Source organism: Hipposideros armiger, unplaced genomic scaffold, assembly GCF_001890085.2.
Source record: "Hipposideros armiger isolate ML-2016 unplaced genomic scaffold, ASM189008v1 scaffold_267, whole genome shotgun sequence".
Classification (NCBI taxonomy): domain Eukaryota; kingdom Metazoa; phylum Chordata; class Mammalia; order Chiroptera; family Hipposideridae; genus Hipposideros; species Hipposideros armiger.
Window position 1 is genome coordinate 1,464,572 of NW_017731617.1, and position 23,331 is coordinate 1,487,902.

The window sequence follows — 23,331 nt, forward strand, 5'->3', positions numbered from 1 at the left end:
AGAGAGAGAGAGAGCAAACCTCAAAGAAGAAATAGGACAGAGAATCTGAGACACACACACACAGCGACATAAACGAAGAGAAAAACAAAAGCAAGGGAGGCATACCTGGGGATGGCAGACAGACCCCAACAGCGAGCTGTGCAGAAAACACTGACGCAGAGAGAGAATAAAAGGCAAGGAGAGATGGACAGAGATGCAGGGAGGCACAGGAGGGCAACACACAAGTGAGAGTCATAGAAAATTTGGAAAGGCTGGACCTCGGGAGGAGAACAGAGTGAATGAAAAGAAACCCTGTGGCAAAAGTATGTATTCCCAGGACGCTCAAGCTGGGGTCCACCTAATGCCCCTTCACTTTGAGGATGCTGAAATTGTAGAACATGGAGAAGATATGGATGTGGCCCCCGCGATCCCGGAGGCAGAAGTGGTGGTAGTGGGATAGGAACCCAGGTTTCCTGCCTGACAGACGGGTCCTCCACGCCTGTGCCCCTGGCATCCTTCCATCATGTCCTCTGGAAGTGTGCATACGGAGCTTGGTGATGACTGTGCTGAATTAAAACTCAGGGGACCTATGCTCTCTTTTCATCCCATTTCTCCCCCCAAAGATCCCAGATGGTCATTCTCTCCAGGGCTAGTGGGGCTCCAACCTGCCTCAGAGGGAACAGCTCCTCCAGGATTGTCCTCGGAAGAGACCAGCAACTGAGTCAAGGAGAATGAAGGAGGAAGACGAAAGTAACTAACATTTCCTGCAGGCCAGGCATTCCGGGACATCCCGTTTGTGCAGTTTCTCACTCAACGCTCTTCCCGACAGCCCTATGACACAGGAACCATTCCAGCTCCCTTTTTCCCAGAAGATGCTGTTGCACAGAGAAGGGAAAAATGACTTTCCCCAGGGCACGTTGTGAGTATGGGGCCGAATGGGGATGTGCCCCCAGCTCAGCTTGTCCTCCAAGCCTGTGCTCTCTCCACTGCCACAAACAACCTTTTTGGCTCAAGAGGAATAAAACTAATTTTGGTAAGGAACGAGCAAGCAGAAAATGAGAAACCCCAAGAACTGACACTGGAACTATTTTAAAACTCGAGACCAAGTCGGTCAGACTTCATGGGAGGAGAGCCGCCAGTGGGATAAGAGACCGGTCCAAACAATACCCTGGCTCCTTGTCAGACCGGCCCCGATCCCAGGGCCATTAACACAATCCAGTTCAAAAATAAAATAAAGAAGTATTCAGAGGTAGGGATAGCAGAACGTGTGACAAGCACATTTCCAGGACAGAAGAAAGCCTGTTCCTACTTCTAGCGGTGGGAAGCGGGTAGGGGGCTGTCAGGCAGTGAGCAAAAGAAGAGGCGAGGGAAAGTGTTCATTGCTTTTAAAGGATGGCAGTTGATTTGTCAGCTCCCAGTGTTAACTGCTTTGGGGTACCATAAAACATTTCACTGCTTTCTACATAATAGGTGTGTAGGATTCCAGCCTGGCTCACACGGATTCCCCACAATGTCACCCAAGGGTTACTACCAGTGTCTCAGGGGATAGGAAACCACCTACCAGGGCTCTGTCCCTCTCTGTGAAATGCTCTCTCCTAGCTGTTGGAGAATAGAGGAGGAGGGAGTTGAAATGAAGTATTACCACAACAAGGGCAATAGTGATAATAGTTAACACTGCTTAGGCTCCTACGGGCAACTCATCACCCGTGGAGAGCTTTTGCTCATTAGCTCATCAAAACCTCTCAGAGTCCCAGTGAGCTGGACATGGTGTCATCCACATTCTCACAGAGGAGGAGGGAATGGGGGCTCGGGAGTTGAGAGGCTCACTCAGTGCCACACGGCTGATAAAGTGCAGGGCAGAGATCTGAACCTCGATCTGCCGTGTCCAGTGTATGCCTTTTAACAAGGGACCAAGGAACCAGAGACCAGCCATCAGGAAATCATTCAAAAAAGCTACTTTCTTCACATAATCATTGTTCTTAGAGTTGGAGAGGGCCTCATAGCTCTTAATCTAGTCACATACTTGTATTTCATAGATGCAGTGACCCTAAAGCCCAAGGGGTCGGCGTCAGCGCTTACTGATGAAGACGGTACAGAGTCATGCTCTCAAGTTCCGGACCCCAAGTTATCATTTAAACCTCAAAGCAAATACAACCTCCTCTGTGCAGTTTGCCTGGATGTCCCACTGGCAGAGGTCTGATAGTCTACAGTACCTTGGGGATTCCCTGCCTAGACCTCTCACTGTCCCCAATTGATTTTGGCCATTCTGCAGAAAATAAGACGTGGGCCCCAACATCCATGAGACAGTGGCAGATCAGTCAGAAGGCCCGGTTTCCAGCTTACAATGATATTCCTCACTTTAGTGCATAATGTGTTGGTTGTTACCAATGAGCCTGAACATGTCAAGCATGCAGAAGAGCACCATGGTCTTTAGAAGCGTCATGGTCTTCCCGAGGGAGTGGGGACGGGATGTGTTTTGGAGGTAAGGGAGATTCACAGATTGTGGAGGGACTAATAGTTATTGAGTACATACTTAGATACTTTGCGAGGGTGTTTCTTATTTCATTCTCATGCAACTCTGCAACCTAGGTTTTATTATTTCTGTTTTATGGGGGTTCATAGACGTACTGTGACTTATCTAAGGTCACATAACTGCAAATACCACAGCCAGAGGCCCTTCACACCACCATTAGGTCATAAGTGATCTGAGGCTAGCACCTTTGTCTTAGTCACATGCGTACTTGCATTCTCTACACAGTACCAAGACACAGGGAATTCTCAGAATATGTCTGCTGAGTAAGTACATGAGTAATGAATGAGGAAATAAAATGCAAACGAATGAAAGAATTGATAGATAAATAAGTAAAAGAATGATGGAGTGCAAAATGGATGAATAGCTAGATAGATGAATGGGATGAACGAACGGATGGATGGATGGATGAATGGATGGATGAAAGAAAGAGGAATGGACAGAGGGATGGATGATTGATTGGATAGATGGATATGTGAATGAATTGCTGAGTGAGTGAATAAAGGAAAAAATGAATGAGTTAAATAACTAATAATTGTGATAATCACGATCACTTTGTTAACAACTGCAGCTTTCTGGTTGGTAAGACAGGTGTTCTATAGTTTCATAATTAGGGCACATGACGAGAATTGGTCTCTAGAACTCTATGTTATAGCTTAGGATGGCTGCACCCAGATGTGGCAATGCTCAATGAGATGGAAAACAAAAGAAAAATCAGTGCCTTTTTCCTCTGAGATTAACAGATGAGTCTCAGAATGACTTCCTTTTGCATCTCTAGAAGTTTGGATGCAACGACTCTTATGTACTCTATGAAGGCGTGATCATGGTGCTATTTCTAAGGGACTGCCTGGACCTAGCACAAAAAGCTTACATGTATATCCACTACCTATATGTGTATAAGCATGTGTCTGCATATATGCACATATATAGCATGCATATACACTTCAGAGGTGATATCATGCAGTTGAGACAAGAACACAAGGCAGGGAATCCTGTCTCAGTCCTCCTCGCTAACTTGCCATTTTCCTTCTGTGGTCTACAGATTCTTCATCAGTAGGAGGAATGGTTTTGAGTCCCTGGCCTCCCTGGGCCCTTGAGCACTAACCATGTATGATTCTGAGACTCACTGTGGCCACACTTGTCCAGTGGATACTTCTAAACCTTAGCATCTCAAGGTGCACACACACATGCTGGCCTACAAAACATTTGGTTGGCCTGGACAGATTCTTCACGCCTTTCCTGGCAGACTTATGAATAAAACTGCCCTGTCTGTTTCACACTCCCCACGCACCCAGCATGTCTTACTTGTAGAGACCGTCGGGCTCCAGACACTTGAAGATCACTGAGTAGATACTGACTGCGGGGACCTCTCCATGGCTTCGACCAGCTGCTATACAAGATGTGCCCAGGCCAGAGAGTAAGTCATCGGCAAAACTCAGGAATTCTCCTGGAAGGAGACAAAGAAAGATGAGCTCCCCAGCTCAGGCCTTGGTGAGCAGACATTTCTGCCATTGTCCAAACCGATCGAATGTTGGCACACCTTTATCAGGAGGATTAGTGAACAGAATAAGCACAAGGTATGAAAATAACACAGGTTAGTATATAGCTCTGGTGACTCTTGAAACTTATGCCTGAAATTTTCTCAGCTGTACAGTAGGGGTACCAATACCTACCTTTATAAAATTGCAGCAAGGCTCAATTGAGGTAAATTACTGTGTAATAAGCATGCGTGAAAAGGCAACAGGGGGACAGTGCTGTCTGTCCAGAGTAACTATTCTGATCTCTCATGACCACTGAGTTAACTGAGCATGTACCTTCCTTCTTGGAATTGCATTTCCCTTTGTGGTATAATGAAGAAGTTGGACTAAGAATGTAAAGTAGGTTTCATGTCACAGGGTCACTCTTATGCCCTGGCACTGGATTTATGGAGTGTTATGTGGAGATGGACAGAGGCCTGGTCTAGCTAAGGAGGTAAGAATTCCATGACTGATTAGTGATGATGGGCATGAGACGGAAAGGGACAGTGGAAGAAAAAGTGGCCCGGACTTCACAATTTCTAAATCACCTAGCCATCAGATTTTAGGAACCAATTGAAGTTTACTAGAAAAGGAGTAATGAAGATTAGATGAAGACTAGGAAGAATTATTGAACATTTGGAATCAATCCTGAGATTTTGTCTTAGCTTTCTCCTCTGTAAAGTGCAGGTGCTAGAATCACTATTAGGATGTTTGAAAAAATAAAATAAAAACATAGATGTGCACAATGGTGAAGTTATGAGGATAGGCACAGCAGCACTGTTTAAACGAGCAAGAATTTAGAAGCCAGAAGTCCAACGATGTACACACAGCAATATCAATTATAGTTCAATGATGCAATGGAACATTTTATAGCCATTAAAAATAAAATCGTGGAATAATACGAAGCTATATGAAAGGATATTCATGACATATTAAGTTTAGAAACAGGTTACACTATTACAGAAGAATATAATTTGGGGTGGAAGTTTTACATATGCCTCTATTTGAAAAGAGAAGGAAAAAAATATAGCAAGTGCATAATAGTGGCTTTGTCTGGAAAGTGAGATAATGGTACTTTTTTTCTCATATTTTTGCTTATCTCTGTTTTTTTAAAATTATCTACAATGAACACATATTGCTTTTGTAACAAGGGAAAAAAATCAATAAAAATTACTTAAAAATAGATAAAGTAAATGAGCCAGACTAAGTGGCCTCTGAGTTCTCTTCCAATTCTAAAATTGGATGATTTAGGAGCAAAACAGGCATGTGAGGTATTTTATACCACACAGTATGAAATGCTATGAGGCCTCCCAACTGTTGGTTTCTGGTTCTCCGTAATGCCTGATACAGAGTGCCTTACACCCTGTACTTGCTTATAGTCTCAGTAATAAAGAAGAGGAGGTGATCCATTCAACTCTATCTTCTCTACTTGGGCTTAGGACAAACCAATACAATGGAACCATCATGAACACTGATGTTGACCAAGTGTCTGAGAATACTGAGACTCAGAGAGGCCGCGCAACACTTCTCTCCCAGGGACCTGGGTGGGCAGAATATGCAGATGACTTCCCATCAGTCTTTCAAAGAAAAGTCCATTCTTCACTCACAAGTGAATCATGGAACACTTGTCTGACTGAATTGTCTGGATGGCCCAGGGATTCGGGTGAACAATCAATCTCTAACGGATTGGTCCCTGTGGTCCAATACAACAGATCTGATGAACGGTGTTTTTGTTTCCCACTTTGCAGAAAGACACCATACAGTTCATAGCCTTGATATGTAGATGCCAGAGTGAATGTCTGGAGCAGGCTGTCAAGTGATCAGGCCGCCAGCTGCTATTGCCAGACAGACTTGGGACTGAATTCTATTTCCACCCTTTATTGCAAATCCCTTAACCTGTCCAACTCTCAGTTTTCCTCTCTGTAACAAGGGGGCAATAACACTTTTATGAGCTTAGAGTCTAGAAAGAAAAGAGCTGAGTCTAGGAAGAAATCCTTTGTCTAGAACCAGAGCTTTTGCTAGAAAATAAAGAGATAAATGCAACTCATTTTCGTTACAGATTTTGGCATCCCCTATGTCTTCTGTCGGCTTCTTATATGAGCTTCTGTCACAATAAAATCACAAATGTGTCTTTTCTAATAGGTACCAAACCAGAGCAATGTATGGGGTGAAAACTGGAAAAAGACAAAACAGAAAAAGGAGGGAGGAAAACACGAGATTATTCACTGAATGGAGTGAGGGCTTTGTTTTTCTTGGTTTCTCAGGATTCTAAGTCTGGCTGCTTACACTTGTTTTCTTTGAGCTTGGATCCATGTCTGTCTGCTTTTCAATTTGTTTCCAGATAGCCATTGAAAGAGCTGGCCCTCCATGAGGGAATTCAGTATGCTGCGGCCTGTATTAGTTAACTGTCTTCAAGCCAAAAGACGGTTGACATTCATTTTCAGATGGCATAGCTTCCCAGACATTTATTTCCATGCATTTCAGAATAATTGAGACCATGGACAAAAGCCCCATAAATATTGTCACACAGTTCTAAGGTTTATAGGTTTCGTTCAAGTAAAGAAACTGGATAACGCAGAATAGATAACTCGTCACTTTAAGGACATATAAGGATAGTTAGGGCCCAATTCTATTCGGGACTCTTTATATGTAAGGACCTTCAAAGGAAAAGAATTAAAAGGAAGGAAGCTGACTTTTAGTACCAATCTTTCTATTTCTCTATTTAACCCTCACAGTATTCAATCCTAATGAATGAGTTAAATTTTCGTATCTCTGTTGAAAGCTGAGGTTAAGGTCACAAATTTAGGAAGGGACCGAGCTCAGATTTGAACCCATATCCTCCGATCTCCGAAGCCTTACCTTATCTTTTATACTATGCTGCCTCCTAGAGAAAGTTCAAAAAAATGATAGTGCTAGGAAGTGAGCTTTCTCAATTCTGTTCAAGTTGTGATTGAATTCACACCACTCTCTTAGCTCTATGGGCTTGGGGAATGAAACCATAAAAGAAATGGTCCCTGACCTTCTACAGCTTGTAATCTGACAACAGGAAGGGCTGTTAAATATAAGAACAGGCCCATAAAGTAAATTGTAATATTGCTTTTCTTGGCACTCTATTCCAGGAGGCTTAAATGCAACCTACATGGAGGCAGGTGACTGAAGCACCCCTCACTGTCCTTGCTTACCTAGTGGGGGTGGGAAATAGGAAAGGCCTGGGGGCTTCCCAATGCACAAATGCAAATCCATGCAATTCAGCACATGTATTGTGGGTCTAGGATATGGCCTACCCCACGTCTGGAAGGAGTACAGCTGAATGGGCAGTAATATGTTGCAGTGATTAAAAGGCTGGACTCCGAATTTGCACTGCCTAGGATTAAATCCTGGTACACCCTCACTCCTAGCTTGCCCTGGGCAGGTTCTGTTTTCTCATATGTAAAATGGGTATAGCAATAGCATCTAACTTACAGTGTTGTTCTGACTATCGTATGAAATGCTGTATATATTGTTTATGCACCAATTAGCACAGTGCCTGTCATACAGTAAGAGCTCAAAACATATATCAGCTACCATTATTGTTTATGTTATGATTGTGGTCCTAATTGAGGAGCGAGAGAAGGCCCCTTAACGATGGTTTCTTATCCAACCTGTTCCTTTTCCAGGTGATACAACTGAAGCCCAGCGAAGGAAAGATGTATGCCCAAGGCCATACACAAAGTGGGAGGAAGCCTTGGACCAAACCTTCTCTAACTCCTATAGCCTATGAGATCATTCATATCATCCAACCTATGAGACAATATTGCTGAGAATCGAAGAGTTTCCAAGGTTGCCCCAGAAGCCCTTGCTCCACACAGGCTCTGACCCACTTTATTCAACAGGCGCTTGAGCTGTATTTATGGGGCATATACTATGTGTCGGGCACTGTTGTAGGCACTCGGTTCCACTCTGCTGCCTTATTAAACTTGGACTCTCTGAGAAAGCTAGAAAGCCCAGGAGAGGCAGAAGGAGTTGAATAGGTTTCCAGCATGTAAGATAGTCTAACAGCAAATTAGAATATCTAGAACTCCAGCAGGGTAAGAAGGGACAACAAATGTGGCATAGGGCAAGTCTGTCTCCTCTCTCCCCACACTGACCTTCAACCAGGTCGACTCCACTTTGATCTATTTTATATATTCATGGTCCATGTTTTATTTAGGTTGGGGAAAAAACTGTTTTCAAAAGCCTGGCCTAAAAGTTTTATGGCTCAACATGTTTGACTCCTAAAACCCTGCCACATTCCCTGACAGAAACACGGAGGCTTAGGTATGTTACATCCCCGCTCAGGGCTTTGCAGCCACTCTGAGGCAGAGTCTGTAACACTGCCTTTTGCATCTGAGATCCATGTGCCTTAAACCAGGACACTCTTCCGAGGCTACCTCTGTCTCCTCTTCCCTGGTACACTGTTATGGCAAACCCTCTGCTGCCGCCTCACCATGTCTGTCCAAGACTCTAACATTCTTTTTCTGTTTTTCTTTCCTTGAAAACAGATAGGGAGTTGGGAGTCGCTGTACAAGAATGTGCCTGTTCCCCATTATGGCTCTTCTGGGGCTGTAACCCGAGTGAGCTCGGGCCAGACCCCCACACATTTCTTTACCCACTCAGACGCGAGCCTTGCTCTCATTTACAATCCACAGAAAAGGTCAATCGCGAGTCCGCTGCAGCTTCAGAACCAACCCAACAAAGCACAGAGCGGTTTTTCCAACGGCCCCACCTCCTACCTCCAGTCTCTCTCTCCTGCTCCTTTCATCAACCCTCTTCCTCCTCTTTCCCTCTCCTTCTCTTTCTCCCCTCACCCTCTCCCTTCTTATTGAGGTCACAGTCAACGCTGGCCACAAGAGCAAATTGAAAACAGGTTGGGAGAAAAGCAGCAAAGAAATTCCAAAATGGAAGGGGCGGGAGCAGTGAGTTATGTGGCCCAGGTGGGGAGAAAGGTCCCCAGCTCAGGACTCCACGCTCTTCAGGAAACACCAAGGAGAATTAGAGGTGACTCTGGGCCGGCCTCTCTCTAACCTGCACATGCTCCTGGCTGGTGTGCCCAGGGAGAAGTGAGGCTCTGCGCTTGCCCACCTTCCCTTTACTTGGGCAAATGTAGAAATTCCTTAGGAGAACTCATCAGTGACAAAATGCATCTTGGAGGGTCTCATGCCTATCAGCTCCAGTGGATTCATTTCTTCCAAAACATGATGCTGTTTTAAATGGAGAAACCAGCGAGTGATGGTGCTCACCTTTGTCCTAATGGCTGTGTGAAGTAGGGGAAGTGGAGTGAGTGGGATGGAGGGGTAGAAGAGACCTGGTGTGGAAGCCAGGCTCCATCGCTTTAGGAGCTATATTATCTAGCGATGGGTGCTTAAGCTCTCAGAGGCTGTTTCTTCATCTGGAAAATGGATGGTCCTCAGAGAACTGGGCAAGGAAAGATAATGTGCACAGTAGACCTGCTACATGGATGGTTTATGAATGCTGGTGCCCCGGCATGGCTGCAACCTCTTCCCCATCAGGTCTTATCAATTTGTTTCATAAATTTTTAGCGGTCTAACTCAGCTGCTTTTATATACATTACGTGAACTTAAGTCCTAGAACCTTCCCCACCCCACCTGGTTTTTTGGGGTTTTTTTTGGCTAAAGGAAGTAATTTTAAAAAGGAGAGAAGGAAGGAAGGAAGAAAGGAAGGAAGGAAGAAAGGAAGGAAGGAAGGAAGGGGAGAAGGAACGGAAATGTTCATTTAGTTCTTATCGTATGGCACCAATAGTTCTTGGCATTTTTATTTATACTGTCTTGATTAAACATTCAAAACAACCCTGTCTTGCTTAATATTCAATACAACCTAATGAATTAGGTTTATTGAGCTTTTACAAATGAGGAAATACGTTCAAGGAAGGTTAAACAATTTCCCTAACAAAATCCCTGTAGGAATGGTAGAGAAAAGGGTAGAACCAGGGTTTGAGATCCAAAGTCTGTGTTTTTCCTCCTACACATTGACCTACAGACAGTGAGATGCTTTCAGCTGTAGCTGTGTTTCGGTCACCTCTGTGGCACCAGTACCCAGTATAAGATTGGCTATCCAGATGCTTGTGGGATTTTGTGAAACTGAACTTCAGTGCTTGATGCCTGATCCACCCTCATCTCTCCAACACCAGCACCTGGCATTAGGACTCTGCTTGAGAAGAGCCAGCCTGCCTCCTGTGTCACCTCTTTGGGGAGTGCACTGGACTCCCATGGTGCAGGAGAGAAGGGACTGTCAGGAAAACAGTCTTCCAAGAAAGACAATGGTGGTCTAGCAAATATCTACTGAGCGCTTCTATGTGCCAGGCATGGTACAAAGGGACTTCTGGCTCATCCTCACGCCAGTCCTTGAGTGGACGTCTTTTGGTTTGACCCCCCTCTAAACACATGCATCCTTCTACTAATAGCACCCTAGTTTTCCACTGGGGAACCATCTCTCCCCCAACTTCAGTCAATATGATTTAGGTGAAACTAAGACCCCTCCCTTCTCCAGAGAGGGACATGTGATCAGTGGTCTGATATTCCATGTCAGGAGGCCAAACAGAGATGACCAAGTGACCCAGGCCTGATCAATCCGACCAACTCCTGGGAAACAGACCAAGTCCTGATAACACCATTGGAAGCCTTAAATCAGTTGTATCTGAAACTAGATAAACCCTTGGATATTTCAAATATATGTGTCAATATTTTCCCTTTTCTGCCCAAACTAGTTTCCATTTGTTTTCTGTTACTTGCAGCCAGGAGTCCTACCAGATACAAATCCTATGAGGTATGTTTTATGATTACCATTTTATATATGAAAAAAAAATGTCCACAGGTCTTAAGCAAGTTGCTCAAGGTCACACTCCATCTAAATAACAAGGCTGGCTTCAAATCTAGAGCTGTCAGGCTCTAAAACCTGAGCCTTTCCTATCATAAAATACTACCCAGAGCAAGGGGCACAAAGAGTCTATTATTGAACAAAAATCATGGCGTATTTCCAGTGTCCCTCTTCTTGTGGCCTCATCTTTGGACCTCACTGCCCAAGCTCCCTTCCTCACTTGCTCACTTCGGCCGTGTTGGCACCCTTCCTCCTTCTCTAACATGCCAAGCCCGTTCCTACCCCAGGGTCTCCACTCGTGGAGAGTTCACTCCCTCGCCTTACCCAGATCACTGCTGAAATGCCATTTGCTCAGAAAGGCCCTCTCCGGCTACTCAGTCTAATCTAATCACTCGGTTCCTTTCCTCTACTTTACTTCTTTTCATTAAACGTACCTTGTTCTCTCATATACTGAGGGATTACAATATTGTCTGTAGCTCCCACTGTGAGCCCCCAGGGAAAGGGACTTCGCTTGTTCACCATGGCACCTGCACACAGCAGGTCCCCCATAAATATGTGTCTAGGGAGCGTACATATTTGCTGTGTGCTGTTAACTGAGCTGATGGTTGGGAACGACGTGAAGAAGAACGTCTTAGTCTGCGTTCCCTGGAAAGCCGAGCCGAAGAGAAGGGCTTGGGTGCAGGTGGTAGATTTGGCAGGTGATGCTAAGAAGCGGGCCTGGGGAAGGGGGAGAATGAGGCAGACATGGGGAAAAGTCAATGTAGAGGTGCACATCATTAGGTTTGCTGCTATGACTGATCGGGGCTCTGTTCTACAGGGACCTTCTAGGAAGTGAATGGGATGTTTCCCAGAATTGTTTGGCTGAAAGTTGGGGAGCCAAAGCCTGTATCCCCTGATTCCTGGTGACCATGGGTTGGGAGTCTCCCTGGGAGTGTGAGTTTCCCCACACTTTATTATTATTTTTTTAGCTGTGCTTGTATACAGGCTTAGGGAGCCCCTCAGTCTTGCACGAGGCCAAGGGGCAGACATTGGAAGCATGCGTTGGAGGTCACTGGCTGCACAAGGTGAGCTCGGCTGTGGGCAGAACTGCCCAGCACAGCTGCCCCTGAAATAGCCATGCACCATGAGGGTATGGCACAGCCCCTGTGGGGTCTGCTCCAAAGATGCAATCTCTGCCTTTAAGGGATTTATAGGAAGAACGACTCATGTGCCTTCTTCACCGAGGTCGAGGACAGGCCTGTCATCCCCATTGTTGAAACAGTCCATACACAGTTCTTGGACACCCACTGGTGCCAGGGAGAGGACTACCCAGTGAGGACACAGCCCACAGCCCCCTGAGCAAGGCAGGATTATAGCGGTTGCTTTTATGAGTGACCCATTGGAGTCCTGCAACTTATTATTAATACAGAATTTAATAATATTAACCTCAGCGTTAATGTGCGCTTGGCTAATAGAGCCTGCCCTTTCCTTTAGTTGGATTAATTAGGGCCATAAAAGCCCTCGTCATCCCCACCGTCTCGAGGACAAATGATGCTAATACACTTGGCCGGAGTGGGTATTGCTAACATGTGTCAGGACAGCCAATCTGGGGACCGGACAGGGAGGAGGAGGAGGAGGAAGGGGAGGACAGCCAGCCCCCCACCCCCACCCCGCTCCCCGGCATCACTCTCTGAGGACCACAGTGCGTGTTTACTGCCGTCACAGCACTCATCCACACAGAGGATTTTCTTTTCTTTCTTTCCTTTTTTAAATCGCAATCCTCAGTGTTACACTCTGGTGAAGTGGAAAGAACCAACTGTACAAAATGTGCTTCTCGTCAGATTCGCAGTTCCTCTAACACTTCCAACTTTCTCTGGGCTCAACACTCCATTCAGCGTCTCCCTCTCTGTGCAAAACAGCAGGCGCCGTGTGTGCTGACGGTGGGCCCTGAGAGCCCCTCTGACCGCAAATGTGATGAAACAGCATATCATCTGGCAGGGCTGGGGCTATTATTCTCCGTTTGTCAAGGAGAGAAGAGACACTCGGGAACTCGGGGCAGGTTGCCCGACCGCACAGCTACTACACAGCTAAGCTAGGACTTGAACCCGGGTTGGTCCAATTCCAGGGCCTATAGGGTTTTTTTTCCCACCACAACACGCACTTCCTAATTGTTCTGTCTCTACGGGCCTCAGTCTCCTTGTCTCTGAAATGAGAACGTCAGGATCTGCAAGGGGGTCATGAGGAGTGAATTAAATTGAGTCCATAAAAAAAAATATAGAAGCACATTATAATCCGGAAAGCGTGATGCATATCTAAGGGTTGGTTGTTAAGGGCAATCCACAGAGCCAGGTGAGATGATGACAATATCAGATGGGTGCTTCTGGCGTTAGAAGGCAGCAGAGGAGGCCGTGCTTTGCGAGGTACAGAGAGAGGTATGTCAGTGTTCAGCCCTAAGAACACGCCGGGACACACAAAGGGTGATGATGAAGAACCTTTCCCCAGGGAAAGGCATAGAAACATACCCACCAGTGACAGAGAAACTCTTGCATCGCAGGAAAGGGGGGAGGGGCTGGGGGAATGAGGATGCTAAATGCAGAGAAACTCAGGGCTAGCTTCCTGGGATTGGAGCTTCCAGAACTCTCCTCAGCTCTGGAGAGCTGGCTTCTCTTCCTTCATTTCAGATCAAGTTCCAACTCCTCAGAGCCCCCTGCACCAGCCTATCTAGAGCAGACCCAGGAGTATCTCAAGTACTCCTCATTATAGAATTTTTGATTGTCTCCCGAGCACTAGTGATAACTTATAGTTACTCTGTTTATTTACCTCTTTATTGTCACTGGATTACTAACATGCTAGCGCCACGGGTTCAGCTTTCCCTGGTGTTCCATCATGTTCATGGTCTCCCCAGCATCCAGCAGAGTATGGGGGACACAGTAGCCATTCATTAAGATCCAGTGAATGAGTGGGGGAGGGGTGAGGCTGGAGAGGTGGCTCTGTAAACGTGCTCCTCCCTTAAGTGTTTGCTCATGTGCCATATCTTTCCAGAAGCTTTCATGGCCACTCCTTCATCCAGCAAGGACCAGGCCCCTCCACTGGGTTCCCACAGTACCCTTGCTTCACACCACTGTGGTCCTTAACCCAGTGCCCTGTGATAACCTATTCAGTGTCTCCCTCCCCTGTGGACTGGGAAGACTATGGAAAGGGACCTGGCCTGTCTTAGTCACCATCTGAGCCCTGTATCTGGGGGTGCAGAATGAGCAAGTTGATGAAGGAGTATGGCTTCCTTCCTGGCCAGAAGTCAGCCCACGAGGGGAGGGTTGGGCTAGGGGAGGGGTTGGCAAACTGCAGCTCACGCGAGCCACATGCGGCTCTTTGGGTATGTTCCGTCTCAAAAGTTTGCCAACCCGGGCTGGCCAAGTGGCTCAGTTGGTTAAGAGCTCGCTCAAACGTGTGAGCTCTGAGCAACAGTGGTTCGAGTCCCGGCCCGAGTTGAGCTGTCGCTGAGCTGCCAACAGGTGGCAGGATGGCTCAGCTAAAAAAAAAAATAAAGTTTGCTGACCCCTGGAAGAGCTAATCATGTCCCTCACAACAATTTAAAAATTATTTGAGAGCCATAAATATACTTTTACATAATCACCATTATGTGAATAATACCCTTTAAAATAGTCTTATTTTCATTTTCAATTTTACGTCAGAGTCTGCGGCTTGCCAGCCGCAGTTTGCTGACCCCTGGTGGCTCTTCCGTCTCCAAAGTTCGCCAACCCCCCGGGCTAGGGTTTCCGTGTGTACCATCTTTTGAATTGTGCCCCATGAGGCCAATGGTTCTTGTGTGAAGGAGAACTGAATGCAGAGTCAGGGGACAAAAGCTGCGTCCCTGGCTCCCCTCCCTGTGAGACTCTGCACACATCAGTCCACTTCTCCGTGAAAGCAAATGACGGAAAGAAGGTGCCTCAAAGCACTCTCCCAGCCTTTACATGATTTGATCTTGCAACTAACCCCAACGTTACAACCCTTCTGGCTTTTCTCTATATGTTCCTATCACTTTGCTTCCTCTCTTAGCCTCTCTGGGCTTTGTTTAGCTGCCAGACCCCCACACCCCAGGGAATTTCAATCATTAGTAGGATCTCTTCTTGATTTCTGCCCAGCCATGGTGTTTCTGCCCAGCCACGCTCTCTGCCGTGTCACCTTAGCATCCACACTGGCTGCCCGTTAACACTTTGATGGTAATCTCTCTTTACAATGAGGTTACCTATGTCTTCCTACAGTCCTTGCCTTTTGTACAGTCCTTTCCATTTACAATACATGCTCTCGCCTCCTCATCCCATTTAAGCTTCCTAAGTGCCTGGTGATGTAAGCAGGATGAGATGGAGGTAAACATTCCCATTTCACAGGAGTGAAAACGGAAGCTCAGGAAAGGAATGTGTCCACCTGAGGAGGTCCTGGGACTGGATCACACGCCCTGACTCCTAGCCCAGTGCTCTGGCAGCTGGTCTCCTAATCCAGACTCTGAGCCCAACTCTACAGCCACCCGATGAAGTGCCCAGTGAGGTGCTCACCCTTCCTGAGCCCTCCACATGCTCACTGATCGAGACAGCTACATGTATTAACACACCGCTGTCAAATCCCTTTTGTGGAGAAAAACGTAGCAGAAGGGACAGATGGTGCTCAGTCCTGGGTTAGATCCTGGTTTTGCTAAAGGACACTTCTAAGCAAGTTACTTTATCTCCCTAAAGCCTCGCTTTCTTCATCTGTAAAATGGATGTGAAACAGCCCCTCTCACCAGAATCAATGAAATCATATTGACAGTGAATGTAGACATGGACAAAGCACTTAGCACAGTGCCTGGCCCATGACAAACCTTCAACACATGGCATCTTTCTTGTTTTTATTACTGTTATTATAAAAAATACCAATTCATGAAACATTCCATATGGAGTAAGTAGGGAGGAGAAAGTCAACAATCCAGGGAAAGTGAATTATCCTTGTGAATATAGCACCTCACTCTCCTCCCAAACCAGGACAACACAAACCATGTTCTCAGAGATTCAAAACTGCTGAGTGCTCACAGCTTCCCTCCCTTTTCTGGGTATAAATCGCAAAGGCTGCGTGGGTTAGCAGATAGCTGGGATATCTTCAGTAGATAAGGGGGCTGCCATTTGTCTATCTTCTCATCCCCTACCCCCACAGGGTGGGGACAAGCTTCAAACCCAAATATGACCAGGACCCTTCAACAGGAGCCTCTGATCTCCCCTCAAGGCACCAGGGGGGGGTCAGAATGACATCCTGAGGTCATCCCATTCCCCTGCCCCACTGCCCCACCACACAGGCACATGCGCGTGCATGCAGATGCCCCCACCCATTCCATCCCTGTGCCCAGGCCATACAGCAGGGCGCCTCCAGGAGGGTGGAGAGAAGGCTGGCCAAGATGAGTCAGGCTTTCTGGTCGTGCAAGCAACACCATTCCACCAGGCCGAGGTGAGTCACTGAGAAGGAGGTGGGACCTGGGAGGTGGCAGAGAGAGGTAGACTTCCAAGTGCGAGAGAGAACGAGAGACAGACAGAGGGTGAGAGGGAAAGAAAGGAACAGAGGAAGACAGAGTCAGAGAGAGAACCACGGCCAGGAAACACTCAGAGACAGAGAGGCCGGAGGAGAAATAGACACCAATAGAAAGGAACGGGGAGGGGGGAAGGGAGGACAGACAGGAGGGTGGGAGGCACAATGTGATCCAGAAAGAGACGGACAATAGCAGGACACAAATAGGAACAGGAGAGACAGAGGCAGAGAGAGGTGTGGAGAGCAGGAGGGGCGGGCACTGAGAGCTGCCCCTGCCAGGTGGAAGAAGAACAGAGGACAATGCCGGCCGTCTCCCCAGGGCTGGACAGTGCCCTGTCTCATTCCTTTCTTCACGGCCTCACCTAGTGCCCCAGGAGGGGGAGGCAGACCCTGGGGCCAGAATGTGGACGCTGCTGTCTTCCCTCTTTGGCTTTGGACCAAAACCCAAGAGAGCCGAAGGCCCTATTCCCCCATAGCCTGGCTGGGGCACACACAGCCTTGGGTCCCCCTCAAAGCCCACAGGCAGGGGTGACTTTCTGAAGATACTCGGAGGCCACAAGAGCCCCCACCAGAAATGGATGCTCTTGAGCATTTGACCAGGGCGACTTTCGTGAGCATCTTCACCCAAATCTCCTCAGGTATCTCACACACTCACACACACACACACACACACACACACACACACACACACACACACACACATGCTTTTTTTTTTCACTTTCTAGTAAAATGACTCCCTGGACTCCCCATTTATATTAAAATTTTCCTTTAAATTGAGAAGGGGAAACAAGCTCTCTCTTCAATCCACAATGAAGGCTATAAAAGGGTTTTTAAACTTGGAAAATTTGGCTGGTCAGTTTTTCCTACTGTTTAATACACGCCTTAGGTTACACTGATTGAGTAAACATGGTTTATAAGCTTCTAATTCATACCTAGCCCTGCGAGTTTACAGGTTTACATATATGTAATGTATATATAAAGTATAGTGTAGTATGCATGTATAAATATATTTGTATGCATATGCACACATATATTTATATATACATACATACACGCAGAAATACTCACCTAAGTGAGGGTCTGTGTGTACACAAACAACCCCTCTAATTTGTGCAGCTCATTCAGGTTGACAAAGAAGTCTCTCTCATTTGAGCATCACAACTACCCTGAGAGGTAAGCAGAGTAGATTTTTGCCTCTAGTTTATGGGTACCTGTGTCAGGCAGAGGCCCCAGGACCCAGGNTTTTTTTTGTTTGCTAAAATTTTATTTATAAATTATACATCCTTATGCATGAGGAAAATATTGTCCTATCATTTAAAAAAGGTTTTTATCAAAATATAGCTAACATATAATATTAGTTTCAGGTATACTAATATATATTTAACATTTATATACCCAAAGAAGTGATCACCATGATAAGTCCAGTTGACTTCATATTTAAAGACATTCTCCGGGTGATTGCTGTACTCAAGGGCAGAGGACCTTAAATCTGGAGGGGACTTCTGTTCCGGCTGTGGTGTTTGGCTTGTGACTTCTAATAGCCCTTCCATTCCTGGTTTGTGTGTCCCAAGCCTCTCTGTTGGTGCTGAGTCGACTCTCTTAATACTGATCTAAGGGAAAGTACTAAAGATATATTCCATGCTTTGTTCATTCTAAAATACATACTTTAAATATATCTGAAATTGAGATGTGTCCTACAAGTGATGATGACGTAGGAATAGTTTCCGTCAGCCAGGCAGCACATGCCACTGGTGCACCTGTGTGAACTTGGTTATCATTCCTGGTGAGTCAACTGGATACGGACAAGCTTCAATGTTTGAGACCACAAACTACATATGAACTAATTGTGGAAGGCACATGAATCCCGACTGCTGTCTGACAGCCTTCATTGACAACTGCTGATAAGATCAGGAAAGCACCAGCATTAAAATGTAAGGAAAACCCCAGAGAAAATAATGGAGTCTTCTTTTAAGAAATGCAGTAATAAAGACACATGACATACTGATACATGCTACAACATGGATGAACCTTGAAAACACACTAAGTGAAAGAAGCCAGTCACAAAAGACCACCTATTATAAGATTCCATTTCTATGAAACATCCAGAACAGGCAAATCCATAGAGACAGAAAGTAGATTAGTGGGTTTGGAAATGAGAGGAATAGGGCGTGAATGTTAATGGGTCTGGGGTTTACATTGAAGGTATTGAAAATGACCTCAAATTAATTGTGGTGATAGTCACAGCTCTGTGAATGTACTGAATACTATTAAATTGCACATTTTAAATAGACAAATTGTATGGTAAGTAAATTATATCTCAATAAAGCTGTTATAATAAAAAAATAAAAAAACTATGACGGGGGTGGCGGGGGGGAAGAAATGCAACATAACCAACCCTTTGGCCGGCAAAGGGGACAACGATATATGGAAAAGCCAGAATTCAATAACACTTAGTCAAAAAGTGATTCAGAAAAGGCAGAAGCTGAGTGTGAAGAAGTTTTGTGAATATCTGAACATGTACTTTACTTTTATATCACAAGAGTGATGTATTATACAAATATAATCAGAATAAATGAGTTCTTGCAGTAAGTCTAAAAATTTAATTGATAAGAAAGCATTGGGTTACATAGTTCAGTTGGCAGCATTTTCTCTTCTTTATGGCAGCTACAATGAAGTGGCTCTTAAAATCGGTGGCATCTGGGCGTGATGAAATACAGTATTTGAGTCTCAGCTACTTGAGGCTGGCTTTTCCCAGTGAATGACTAGCTGTGAAATACCCCTTACCTTCCCCAATCCTAAGCTTTCGTATCTATATAGTGCATTTATTTCTAAGGATCCTCTTGGCTGTCAGATGGTCTAGTATGAATTAAATTTCTATTCATATCTGGTGGGAAATTCACCATTCATCAGAAAAAGGTGAAATGATTTCTGGTGCCTGTCCCTTGATTATCTGTAGTTCCTTTGCTTAATGCACTCTGAATCCCAGATCCCCAGAGACCTGAGGGTGAATGGAATAACATATTCAGAGGGCAAACTCCGGGCCTGTGTTCAACTGTTCACCACCCCAGTCAGCTGCTCAGGCAACAGCTTTGGCCCCTGGATGAGTTCTCCTTGGAGTGTAATTGTCCAGCCTATAGGTGGCTTCCTGATGACCAGGGCACCAACCTGGACATGTAAAGCACTGACCTCAGAGGGAGCTCCCAGACGGACAGGGCTTTCAAAACTAAAACAAACACAATGGAAGAAGAGTCTGGCTTGTAAGTGCCCTCAGAGAAGTACAACATTTTTAGTGGGTTCCAGAATTCCTTTTAGTGACCAGACTTCATAAAAGATTATTTTTGTCCAAAATGCAAAAGCTCATGTTTATTTTAGCAGTCTTCAAAGGAAGTGAGAAATTCAAAATGTCTAAATGTTCAACACTGGAGAAATGCTAAATAAAGTCTGGAATATAAAACACTATACAGACATTCAAATGTTTGCAATAGGTGTGTGATACTATAAGGAGGGATTTGGGTTTCACCATTTAATTTTTTAAAAAGCAGAAAAATGAAAAAAAAAAGATTATGTTCCTCATTATATAAAAGAATATGTATAATCTGGGAAGGAAATATGCCAAAAATTCTGATCATCTCAGACCTGTATAATTTTGAGTAAGTTGTTCCTGTTTCTGCATTCCCATTCTATAATAAATGGGCAATACCTTTTTCCATCATGAAAATTAATCTACTGTATATAATTTTAAACATTTTTATTATAAAAATAAAATATGTTCATTATATAAAATTTAAGGAAAAAAAAAGGGAAATATAAATCTGCCAGACCCAACACAAAGAAAACAACTTATAACATGATAGCATTTTGGTATACACTCTTACAGTCATTGTTGTTTGAATAAATACCCAACACACACACACACACACACACACACACACACACACACACACACGGGATCCATGATAGTGTGAGACACTGTGAGTTCTACCCATCCTATATACTCCACTTTCTGAGAACTGGTCCCAACATACGTAGCAATGGACTACTTTAACCATGGTTTTCCTAGGCAATCCTACCCCTTTAATCAGAGCTGAGTAGACCAAGAGTAAAAACTGAACCCACGGTGGCCCAATCATACTTTTCTCCCAGGAATTAAAGCTGGCAATACCAAGATACTAGGAAGACAGGCAGCAGGATGAAACACTGGCTTGGGGCAGAGAGACTGTCCTCGCAAAGCAGAGGCAAAAGGTGATGGGCCTCCAAAAGATGGAGAGACTAGCATCTGTGATTGCTGGTAAGTCCCTATCCCTTTGTCTGTCTTCTTGATTTACAAGATTTCCACTGTGGCTCTCAGGACAGACACTCACACCTCTATAGCTAGAAGTGCTTTAATTCAGACATCCCATATGCTATTTTGTAACAGGCTTTCTTCAGTGGTAATGTATAATGATTTTCTTTTATTTCCTTTATAGTTACATTGTCATGAGCATCCTTACATGTTNCCAAGGGGAGCTGAGGCATCATCTGTTTGAGCCTCCGTTTTACAGATTGGAAGACTAAAGCTCCGAGAGTCATGGCTAGCTAGCCTCTATGGTGTTTCTGTGCAAATCAGACCAAAAATAACATTTAAAAAAATGACTTCTTTAGGACACTTTCCTTCTTTGTATCTGAAAACTGTCCTAACATTCTGATTTATTAGAACACGATGCGTGATCACGGATGAAGACATCTCGATGATGTCTACAGCTGGAATGGTGAGTTTTTAGACGTGGCAGCAGTCTGAACGACCAACACCTGTGCAATGGTGTGTGGCATTCCTGGGAGGGAGCTCTGCCAAGGTTGAAGAAGAGAGGAGGGCAACAGGGAGGGTGGGAAGGTGACATGAGAGAGGGGCCAACCTGGATCGCCGGGGTCTGAGAAGACCACTCATTTCAATCAAAGTAGAACAGAAGAAGAATAACTAGTGTTTACTAAGCACTTCATCATGTCTGATGCTTCCAGTCACCCTTGAAAGAGAGACATAGCTCTAATCGCTGCTTGCATTTCTGCCACATTTTTCAACTAATATTAATAATAATAATTATTATTATAGCTATTATTGTTATTTGAGAATTCGCAATCTGTTAGGTGCTACTTGTATGTCTAGTATTTCACATACTTGATCTCATTTCAGCTTCACAAGAACTTCAGGATTTCCCCACGTTTATAGTTCAAGGCATTAAGACTCAGAGAGGTGCAGCGACTTGCCCAAGATCATGCAGCAAATTGGGTAGCTGAGGTTTGAGATTTATGAGATAAGGGTAGAGGTCAGAGATACCTTCTCAGCCTCAGAGGGTGACTGAAATGCGTTACATTCTCACGACTGACTGTCCCCGCCCATCAGCCTCTACTGTGTACAGAGGGCGTCCGTCTCCAGCAAGGGGAAGGGATTTGACTCAAGTCACATCACAGGAAGCACCAGCCAAGAATGAAAGCAGCTCTCTGACTTCCCATTCTGTATGTTTTCCAGTGTCTCGCAGTCTATTCATTCCTTTAATCACACCGAGGCTGTTGATGAATGGAGCCATCTGGACGAGTTATTCACGGAGTCTCTGCTGTGGAGACACTATGGTGGCTCCAGCCCAGCTTGAACCTGGTACTCAGCTTGCCTCCCTGTTTCCACCTCTCCCTCACTGGCCGCCCAATGGATGCAAACAAAATATGGATAGTCACGAAAAACTGAAAAAAAAAAAAAGGCAAAGCAAACCAAAATCAAAGTCGGGAGTCTGCCACAGCAGGAAAAGCACTGCGCTGTCTTTGGACTTCCTGCTTTCAGCATCCTTTGTGCAAATGGGACTCAGCACTCTTGCTCTGATGGGAGGTCTTAAGGGTTTAATGTGATGTGAATTGTCTGGCCCAATCTTTGCTCTCAATGCGTAAAATATGTCGTTTCCAGGGCAAGGAGAAGTGACTGCTGGCCAGAGGTGCTCACCTTGGGCTAGAACTTTACACTGTACGTGCCATTTCTCCTCCATCTGCTCCTCACCACGGTCTGTAGGCCTGCGTGGTCCAGGGCCCCACTCCTGCTGCAGCTACAGGCTATTCCACTCTCTCCTTGCTGGCTCTACTTCCGTGATTCTGCAGTCATGCCATCAGAGAGGCACTGCCTGATCACCTAAACTAAAAGGACGTCCCCCAGCCTCTATCCATATACCCATTTTTTCCTCCCTTTCAAGTTCCTATCACTCTCTGACCTCATATTGTACATCTATTACTTTATCGTCCTTCCTCCCCACCTCTGCTGGGACAGAGGCTCCATGATAGGAGGCATTTTGTTTTGTTCAGTGGTGTCTCCTCAGCTTCTAGAATAGTGTTGGGTGCACAGTAGGTGCTCGGTAAGTGAATGCTGAATGACCTAACTCAATTCCTCACAGAAGACCAAGAGGCTAGCCAGGCTGGTATCCTGATTCCCACTGTGCACATGAAGCAACTGAGGCCCGGGGCGGTAAAGAAACAGCTCCCAAGCCCCTCAGCTGGTAAGAGACAGAGGTGGGACTGGCAAAGCTGAGCTGTCAGACTCAAATCCAAAGTTCTTTCTATCCCACCAAGCTGTATTTCCAATTCTTCCGCCCCTTCACCTTCAAGTATACACAGGAGAGTGGGTGTTACTTGGGCTTCTACTGTTTAGGTGAGAAGCCACAGGAGATGGAGGTGTTAGGAGTGACTTCCCTATGTGGTCTGTGCCTGCCAGAGTCATTGTACAGACACCAGAGCACTGGCCCTTGGCTGCAAGCCCGCACGCAATAGAGCGCCCATGTCCTACCAGCCATCAGTGGCCAAAGGAGGGAGGGACGGGTATCAAGTTGGGAGGAGGTGGGAAGAGGGCAGACAGGGATTGCTGGAGCCATCTCCAAGGCTCCGGAGAGTCAGGCCAGAGAAGCCCAATTACCC

General features: G+C 45.5%; 1 protein-coding gene across 1 annotated transcript in view; it reads right to left on the reverse strand.

Annotated features, from left to right (window-relative positions):
* Positions 1–23,331, reverse strand: part of ASTN2 (astrotactin 2) — a gene marked incomplete at its 5' end in the record, with an annotated part of 619,820 nt that overhangs the window by 48,091 nt on the left and 548,398 nt on the right. The window contains one exon of the mRNA XM_019656843.1: positions 3,815–3,956. Coding sequence (XP_019512388.1) covers positions 3,815–3,956 — 142 coding nt within the window. The remainder of the gene's footprint in view (positions 1–3,814; positions 3,957–23,331) is intronic.